Source organism: Chiloscyllium punctatum, chromosome 15 (genome assembly GCF_047496795.1).
Source record: "Chiloscyllium punctatum isolate Juve2018m chromosome 15, sChiPun1.3, whole genome shotgun sequence".
NCBI classification, from domain to species: domain Eukaryota; kingdom Metazoa; phylum Chordata; class Chondrichthyes; order Orectolobiformes; family Hemiscylliidae; genus Chiloscyllium; species Chiloscyllium punctatum.
In genome coordinates, this window is record NC_092753.1 from 2986981 (window position 1) to 2997134 (window position 10154).

Consider the following 10154-nt stretch of genomic DNA (forward strand, 5'->3'; position numbering starts at 1 on the left):
CCTGCATTGCATTTCTAAGCTTCTTTAGTGGCCTACAAATGGATTGGAGTGGTGCCATGATGATTGCAATGGGTTGGCCAATCTCTCATGCTCATGTCAAAAGTGAGGAGTGTGTGTTGCTGGTACCTTTGGTTTGTGCCCTGGAATACTGCTGGGTCCTAAGCAACATGGAGGTCTTTGCAATCAGTCACTAGGTACCTGTTCTGATTTCCATCTTGATTTTTCTCTTGAAGATCAGATTAGTTGTGTCTTTTATAAAATAGGGTGCCAAATATTGATCAGGTGAATTGGGCCATTAAGAAGCAATAATCTCCATTAATTAATCTAATAAGAATCTTGCCATGCTGCTTGATAAAAGCATAAAAGATTGAGTGCACCTTGCTCTATGTCGAAGTAGAGCTCGATGCTTCTACTACAAATCTCACCATAGCTCACATTGCTCAGACTCCTTTATCATTCCATCTTGTGTGTTTATTTCAAGTTCGAACATTTATACAGAACTTAAGGAGATGTGATGTATTTTGTTATATTCGTTTGTTGTGAATTATGAATACAATACATTCCACTATCATGTGCATGCATGATATGTAATAGACGTTTATCTTTATTGGACGCTGCTTTTTAATTTTCTTTTTAATATAAAACTGTAATCTGTTTCTTGCTTTCAGAAAAATTACTGAACAAAATGAACAGGTTGTATAAAAATTTTCATTGAATTGAATTGAATTGAATTGAATTTCATTTATAAACACTAAATGCAAAGATATCCACATTAAATTCTACACCTTAGCAATTTTGCACTTGTCTATTCTCATCTCACAAGAGAGTAGCTAACAGAGATACAAACTTGGTTAGGGGGCTTTCAGACCTGGAATTTCAATACTAATATCCCTTGTTTTTATTTTTCATCTTTTCGGCAGCCATCACTTTCTAGTCCTGACTACTTGGATTCACCAATTTCACAGGAAGAGAATAGAGAAGAACAAGACCGAATAGAACTTGAAACCAACACAACAAAAGTGAAAGAAATTGTAAAAAAAGCTCCAAGACCTATCCCAGTGTTTCCAGTGAGTTGTTAGCACTTTGCATTTTTTGGGTTGTACTTGAGTTAATGTTGAAATGTGAATTTAACCAGTTATGTTACATGCAAGATAAGCAATATTAGATTTCATGTTTAATATAAAGCAGTATTAGGAGTTTTATAGATTAGTAGGAATGGCAATGCCAGATTGAAGAGTTTGTGAAACAACTAAAGATTTGGGGAAAAAAGATGAATTTCAGCAAGGGTTTTCAAGGAGGAGGTAGAGGTAGAGGGTTTGGAGGGATGTAATGAGGGTAATCCTAGGGAAGTTTGACCTAATGCAGTGTTATTCAATAAAAGTCACTGACTAGCTAGAGATTTGAGTAACGTAAGTTGTAAGTAAGAATTGAGATCATACTCTATGATATTGGCTATTAATGATCAAGAAAATAATTCTCATCCCTATCCCCAATTCATCACTGTTGGCAATTACTCACTAACAGAATGGTTGTTCCCTTAGGAAATTCCATGTCACTGGTGATTGGTTCTGTGGGTCCTTGTGTTGGTAATGAGCCCAATCCTTGATGTGTCTCCAGCCCCTTTGGCAGGTATTTCCAGGGGGTGGAATCGCTCCCTGGCCTTGAGATTGTTAGCATTCCTTTCTCTGATTCCTTTGCTATATTCTTGAGTGTTCTCAAGGAATTTTGCCCTTTTATGTTGTGATTCACAACTTTTGAAGCATAAGATTACTTTTTGAAATTAAGTGCTCCAGGATCTATCCCAAAGTATGGAATAAACAGTTTATTTTCAGTGTTCTATAAATCTAAAACCAAGTATAGATTGATTACTTAGTGTGGAAACAGGCCCTTCGGCCCAACAAGTCCACACCGACCCGCCGAAGCGCAACCCACCCAGACCCATTCCCCTACAGTTATCCCTTCACCTAACACTGTGGATAATTTAGCATGGCCAATTCACCTAACCTGCACATTTTTGGACTGTGGGAGGAAACCGGAGCACCTGGAGAAAACCCATGCAGACACGGGGAGAATGTGCAAACTCAACACGAGTCAGTCGCCTGAGGCAGGAATGGAACCCGGGTCTCTGGCGCTGTGAGGCAGCAGTGCTAACCACCGTTCCGCCCACAATAATCATTAATTTTGTCCTGTACTCATCAAGTCTGTATGCAATCTGTGATGGCACGTTGGGTGTCAATGCCTTGGAGTCTGAATTGTACTTTGAGGCTGCTAGTCATATACAGTCCATCAAATAGGAATCTGTGAGGCGAGTGCAATAATCTGACTTGAATATCTTCACTTGGGAGAATGCTGTCTCAGAAGTTTGTCGATACAAAGCAAGCTTTCAAAGCACAAAGTGATAGGAGTGGGTACTTTTCTCTGTTTGCAAATCCCCAAAAATGCTGTCCCTTTGACATGACTGAGTTTCATATCATTTTACGTAATAGTGATCCCCATGGCAAAATCAATTTTTTTAAATATATAGTATTAGGTGTACACCATCATACACAATCCTAAACAACCTGACTTAGATGACTAAAGTATATTTTGATGGTAATTATTTTTACAAGCTTTTGGGTAACTTTGTTTTCATTGTAAGCGAATATTTTATTTATTTTTGGTTTCTGATTCAGAAATGACATTTAAGTAGTATGATTAGTACCTTTTCATTAAATTGTAAAACTTTCCATCTGCTGAGGTTATGTTGGAGATATTCATTCAGATCTGTAAGCAAAGGAACTCCTGGATTTTGACCCAATGACAGTGAAGGAATGGTGATGTTGTTTCAACACAGGAGAGTGAGAGATTTGAGGAAGAACTTTGCCAGGGTGGTATTCCCATATAACTGTCCTGTTTTCTGTTAGTCATTAGTGGTTTGGAGGGTGCTCTGGAAGTCCCAGCAAGTAGCTTGTGTGCAAATTGTAGGGAGTGTTTGGTGCAGTCATGTTTTACTTGTAGTGAAGACTGCCTATTCAAGGTGGTAACTGAGAAACCAGCAAAAACAAGTGCTTTCTCCAGCATGCTAACGAGTTTCATGATTTTTTTTTGGAGCTGCACTCCTGTTGAAAGGATGTTTCCTCTTGTGGGAGAGTCTAGAACTAGACCATCATTGTTTAAAAATAAGGGGATGATGGTGAAACAAATGATGTAACATTATTTTCTCTAAGGGTTGTGCCTTTGGAATTCCCTTCCTGAAGGGGCAGTGAATGCAAGCAGTTAAAATATTTTTTTAAGGCAAGTAAACAGATTAGTAAGGGGTCAGAAGATTACATCCCTACATAACCCTGGTAGAATTCAGGTTAAAATCAGATCAGCCTTGACCTTATTAAAACTGACTCAAAGGGCTGTGTGGCCTACTCTTGTGCAGTTGTACAGGGAAACCGAGAACATTCCTTACCCTTATGACTTAAAAGGATGTTGCCAGGTTTGAGGGGTTTGAGCTACAGGGAGAGGCTGATTAGGCTAGGGCTTTTTTCCCTGGAGCATTGGAGGCTGAGGGGTGACCTTATAGAGGTTTATAAAATCATGAGGGGCATGTTAGAGTAAATAGACAAGGTCTTTTCCATGGGGTGGGGGGAGTCCAGAACTAGAGGCATAGGTTTAGGGTGAGAGGGGAAAGATTTATAAGGAATGTAAGGAGAATCTTTTTCACACAGTGTGAGTTTGTGTATGGAATGAGCTGCCAGAGGAGGTGATGGAGGCTGGTCCAATTACCGCATTTAAACGGCATCTGGATGGGTATATGAATAGAGTAATAGAATGTACAGCACGGAAACAGACCCTTCAGTCCAACTCGTCCATACCAACCAGATATCCCAATCCAATCTACTCCCACCTGCCAGCACTTGGCCCATGTCTCTCCAGGCCATTCCTATTCATATAGCCATCCAGATGCCTTTTAAATGTTGCAATTGTACCAGCCTCCACCACTTCCTCTGGCAGTTTATTCCATACATGTACCATCCTCTGTGTGAAAAAGTTGTCCCTTAGGTCTCTTTTACATCTTTCCCCTCTCACCCTAAACCTATGCCCTCTAGTTCTCCCACTCCAGGGAAAAGGCTTTGCCTATTTATCCTATCCATGCTCATGATTTTATAAACCTCTATAAGGTCACCTCTCAGCCTCTGATGCTCCAGGGAAAACAGCCCTAGCCCTATTCAACATCTCCCTGTAACTCAAATCCTCCAATCTTTGCAACATCTTTGTAAATCTTTTTTGAAACCTTTCAAGTTTCACATCTTTTTGATAGGAAGGAGACCAGAATTGCATGCAATATTCCAACAATGGCCTAACCAATGTTGCCGCTGTACAAAACATGACCTCCCAACTCCTGTACTCCATACTGTGACCAATAAAGTAAACCAAACTCCTTCACTATCCTGTCTACCTGCGACTCCACTTTCAAGGAGCTATAAACCTGCACTCCCAGGTCTTTGTTCAGCAACATTCCCGAGAACCTTACCATTAAGTGTAGAAGTCCTGCTAAGATTTACTTTCCCAAAATGCAGCACTTATCTAACTTAAATTCCATCTGCCACTCCTCAGCCCATTGGCCCATCTGATCAAGATCCCATTGTAATCTGAGGTAACCTTCGCTGTCCACTGCACCTCCAATTTTGGTGTCATCTGCAAACTTACTAACTATACCTCTTATGCTCCCATCCAAATCATTTATATAATTGATGAAAAGTAGTGGTCCCAGCACCAATCCTTATGGCACTCCACTGGTCACTGGCCTCCAGTCTGAAAAACAATCCTTTGCAACCACCCTCTATTTTCTCCCTATAGGAAGGATTTAGAGGATAAGGGCCAAGTGCTGGCAAATGGGACTAGATTAGTTTAGGATATCTAGTCAGCATGGACGAATTGGATTGAAGGATCTGTTTCCATGCTGTACATCTCTATGACTCAATGACTCCACTGCTTTGGCTATCAAATTCCATCAGGTTTTTGATTTCAATGTCGACTTTAAGGAATGGATTACACCTAATCTGTGAAATTGCCTGTTGAATTCTTCTGTTAAGTTCCTCAGTTGTGCACCATTTTCTGAATGGAACTATTTTTATTTGTCTTTGATTTTTTTTGTTTCTAATTTTTTTCCAGACTCAGTCTTGCAGCATTTTTTATTTTAAATATGAAGGACCACAGACCCAGTTCACAGTTCAACTTGTTTATTTTTGACATTGTCAGTAAGGAACCCAGAATCTAGCAACCACACATTCAGATCCACTACACACTTCATTCCTGGATTTAAGAAATGTAATGATTTCAGGTGTAATATCTAAAAATCTTTGCTGAACCTTTGACAAGTTAATCATCTCATGTCAGCACAGAGGATGAGTTCACTGTAGGCAGCATTGAGTTCATCAATTAAGGATTTAAACAGGTGGCTCTGAAGAGTTATTGTTCGAATTAAGTTTACAATTTTCGTTACATAAGAAAAATCCACGAAATCACTCGTTTTCTGGTGAGTTGTATAGTGGCATTTGACCAGGGGAAGTCAGGTCTGCATTAGGACTAAATATGGCTGGTGTATCATTATTTTCTGTACTTCATCTTAAATCAATTATTTTGTGTCAGTTATTGTAGTTTACTGTGATTTTAACTGTCCCTCCTCTCTCCTTGTTAAGAGTAGTGTAAAATTAAGGCTTTACCTTAAACTGAAGCAATGAATATTTTAATGCTATATTGTTGAGAAAGATCTAAGGCTGAATCTGAATTGTTTTCTATACCCTTGTGAATACCACAGCAAACGTCATTATTACTCCTTTGTGTTCTTCTGAGATCCTTGACAGTATAATAATTTGGTCTAGGTAATTTTTAGTTGTCTTTCTATGCTTGAATTATCCTAGGTATCTGATAAAACATTGCCACCAAAGCCAGGAGCTCAAAATTTGCCATCTGGAAGCAATGCACATGGATCAGCTGTCTATGCATTCCACCATGGCATCACTTCTGCAGCTGGCCAAAGACCAAACTCCCCATCACAATACAGTACTGATCTCAAGCCAAAGATTGACAAGACTCAGGATCCAATTGAGGAACTGAGAGCACAAATGAAGGAATTGAGAAGCTTCATTGAAATTATGAAGTCTCAGCACAAGTGAGTTGATCTTTCTGCTGTCTACAGATTAGGACCAAATTGTACACTGCAGAACCCAAATATCATTATCTATCAGGCCGATCCTTGTCCAATTTTCAAATATGGAAAATCTTAAAAGTAAGATACAAACATAATTAAGTTGTTGGGTCGTGGACTTTCCTAACTAGATGTAGTGTAACCTAACACACAAACAGGAAACGCTACAGAAACTCAGCAGGTCTCATAGCATCAGTGGAGAGAAAGCAGAGTTAATGTCCAGTGATGCTTCTTTGGAAATGTTTTCCATTCTGAAGAAGGGTCACTGGATCGAAACGTTAATTTTGCTTTCAGTCCACAGATTCTGCCAGACATGCCAAGTTGCTGTAGCAATTTCCATTTATGTTTCAGATTTCTAGTATCTGCAGTTTTTTTCGAAGTGTAACCCAATTCTGTTGCTGTTAATTTATGATAATCATCTTGTCATCAACTAAACATCTGTGATGCCCTGTATTAACACGGGGAAGTGTAGTATGTCAAGGATAGATAGCTGCATCCTTGCCAATCTAACCAATCCAATAAATCAGAATCTTAATTAATTACAAGTGATTCTGGGATTTTAATCTGTGCTTTTCACAATACATTCATTTCTTCTGTAAATTACCTTGACTATAATAACAAAGCTTCTAGAATGTCTTATAATTCATTGTTTACTGAGTAAATTCAGGATCTAATTGAAAAAAATGCCTGCTACTCAGCTCACTGCCATAGCTTGTTGGCTCAGTCGAGAACTCTAATTTGCCCATGAATTTAAGCAGGATGGGCAGTTCGTTTTCTTTTGGTAATTCATAAATTTTCATTGACTTGGGAAAACAAATAATGACCACTATTCTTCTTTTATCGTATCATTGATATGTAACCTCAATACTCATATTTGCATGCCTTTTGAGTTCTAACACCAAAGTGGATGCTTCCTTCTGTTGCAAACCTGCCAACAAATACTCACCATTTTATGCATTTTAATTTAAAACCATTTTGATGATAATGGGAAAAAGTCTGAACTTATTCAAGTCTACAAAAATGTCAACTTGCATTTATATTGGACCAGATTGAAATGGTGCTGTTTTCTTTTGACAGAAAAGAGATAACACAGTTGATGACCGAGTTAGATGAAGAAAAGAAGATCCGTATATCCTTGCAAGTGAGTCATATCTTTAATATGTATTACTCATGAGCTTGTTATAATGTGGGAATCCTCAGTTCAGTAGTTGGGTCAGTTGGATTTAGTTTTTTGCTTAAACTCTTTTCAGGTCTTTGAGTGCTGTTTCTTTTCCACTCCACTCCTCAAGGGAGAGGAGAGAGAGAGAGAGAGATGTATTTGTTTTGGTATTAGGCTTTCCACAGCTGCTGTCTTCTCAGTTCTGACGAAGTGCAACTTAGCAAGGAAAGCTATTTTAACCCAATGCCTGGTCGTCTCAAAGGCATCAAATACAGTTTCTGCAAATGAATATCACAGTCTTTTCATGTATCCTTTCAAATATAACTGTGAACTCAGAAAATGGAAGTTTAAATTTCCAAATAAAATGTTTTCACTGGGCTGTAACTAACTAAAATACAGATCATATCCTGGACCAATTTAGTTGAATATTTCCCACGTGGTCCAGATATTAATAATTGAAACAAAAATGCCTGCCATTAATTTTCTCCAGTTTCCAAGTCAGAGTAATAAAACTTTGAGGTAAGCATCACTGATAAAGTCAGCAAGTAATGTTCATTCCTACTAATTGCCTGTAGTAAGGTGCAGTACATGCCATGTATGTATACCAATAGCATTAGTGTGGAAGGAAGTAACAGGTTTCTGGACCAGCAACAGCAGTGAGAATTCTGAAGTTCGGCTGGTGTATAGTTTACAGTGGAACAGACGTCATGGTAATTCCATGTAGCTGTTCCCTATGTCCTTCAACATGGTAGAACTCATGGGTTTGTAAGATACTGCATCCTATATATGGTACACAGTGTTACCAGTATTCTTCAATGGTGGAGGATGGGCATGTGGAAGCGAGTAAATGGGTTGCCAGTCAAGCACTTAGGATGGTGTCAAACTCTCTACGTGCCAATACTCAAGGTAGGAGAGTATTCTATCATGCTCCTGATATGGTGGCTAAACAGGCCTCTTGACCTTGTTTTGTAGCCATAGTACTATGACCAGAAAGTACTGGACCTGCCAGTTGTATGCTACTAAATGTTGATTCTAGGTTTGCCAACATAGTCAACAAATATTCAGTGGAATTACCATGATCACCACTTTGCACTTAAATGTTGCTCAGGTCTGGCTGCACATGGCCATAGGCCAACTGCACCAGTATCTGATTTGTGAATGATAATTAATATTATGCAATTCTGAGATCACTTGCCAAATGGCTGCCCTCTACTCCTATGTCTTATGATCAAACAATCATCACACTCCTGACCTCATTTTGGAGGGAAGTTTCAGATAATGGAGCTGCTTTCACCTGATTGTCAAAAATGAGATAATTAGGTGCAAATTTACAGGTACATTTCTTCAGTGGTCACAACCCTGCCTCATGTATTCTCAGGAAATCAAATCTCATAATATTAAGTACTTTGTCCATTGTGCAAAGGAAGTGCAAACCTTCACGGTGCTATACACTGCATCAGTTTGTCCACTAGCAAAACATATGTGAATTGCAGTTTTTAAGAGAAACCGGGTAGTCCTCCAGGTTTCCAATGTCAAGTAGAAAGTACATTGAGTACTTCTGCATGTTACTAGGTACCTTAGACAATCCTGCACAAATGAACAGTTAAAGCAGCTGCAACTAATGCAGTGCAGAGATTTGTTCATCTTAACAGCTCATTTTATTGAATGAAGTATTCACAATCTATTTTCACATACCTGCCAGTGTGCCTTTGACTTAACATGGAGATGTATCTTATTTTAAAGAACACCAAATTGCATACTAGCTGCCCGATTTCCCTTTGATTTCAGGAGCTGCTATCTCAAAAGGAAAGGATGCACTAGAATGGAATGATTAAAAATTGTGTGGATTATCAGATTACACCAACTAGGCTTTTAGATAAACTGTGATAAGTTGTCAAGGGTAGGTAAAGTAACTTTTTACTGCTGGTGAAAGGGCCCGGTAAGAAGCACATCAAGAAAGAGTGCAGGAATTATTTGAATTAGCTGTTGATCTTACAGAATGGCAAAAGCCACTGTGGATTAAAGGTGTACTTTGGGAATTGAGACTAAGGAAAGACAAGTTAATGGAATTCTCATTGTGGTAATTGAAATGACATCAACTCTACTCATATCGCAGATTAATTTAACTTTCTGTTTACAGCTGGAAGTGGAAGGAATTAAGAAAACACTTCAAGCAAAATGATACTTCTATGGCATGAATGTTGCAGTCACACTTCTGATTGCTCTAGGACTTGAGATGCAATGCAGCCAAATTTAGTTTTGTGCCAAATTTATTTTGTAAGCATTATCCCCTTGCATCTTTTTCTAAAAGTTTTCAAATTTTATAATGCAAAATACTAAATGCACTGATGTCCAAATGGCTAAAGCTAGAGGCTTAATGCATAGGTGTATATGAGACATATATACACACTTACAATAAAGTAATTTCAGGCATATAAGCCCACACTGGTAGTATACAATGATGCTCTTTTGCAATAAAGAAAATGTAATGTTTTGAGTGCCAGTTTATATATGCCTGACCTTTTGTTCATTTATTTTCTATGTTGACATGCTTGTTAATTTTGTCAAGGTCCTTTATGTAATAGGTGCTTTGTATTTTGAAATTTATCCCTCAAAAGTACAGCAGTGGGTACATGGAGTGCAGCATTCTTCTAACCAGATTAACAATGTACAAAATTAAAATTGGTGCCTGCATAATCTTATTAAAAGAATGCTGCAGTCTCAATCTACCCATTTTGTGTACTCTGAATTATTTCAAACAGATTAGAATTGATTGCATTTGATTGATTAAATACACATTGCTATTTTCAAACTGTC

General features: G+C 38.4%; 1 protein-coding gene across 5 annotated transcripts in view; it reads left to right on the forward strand.

Moving 5' to 3' along the window:
• sh3kbp1 (SH3-domain kinase binding protein 1) overlaps window positions 1-10149 on the forward strand; it is a 168189-nt gene extending 158040 nt beyond the window's left edge. For 4 of the 5 annotated variants that reach the window (XM_072584472.1, XM_072584470.1, XM_072584473.1 and 1 more), the window contains 4 exons: window positions 921-1067; window positions 5892-6142; window positions 7256-7319; window positions 9478-10149. In XM_072584472.1, coding sequence (XP_072440573.1) covers window positions 921-1067; window positions 5892-6142; window positions 7256-7319; window positions 9478-9519 — 504 coding nt within the window. In that variant the 3' untranslated portion in view covers window positions 9520-10149. The remainder of the gene's footprint in view (window positions 1-920; window positions 1068-5891; window positions 6143-7255; window positions 7320-9477) is intronic. The other variant, XM_072584475.1, reaches the window with a different exon arrangement.
• Window positions 10150-10154: the final 5 nt, after the last annotated feature.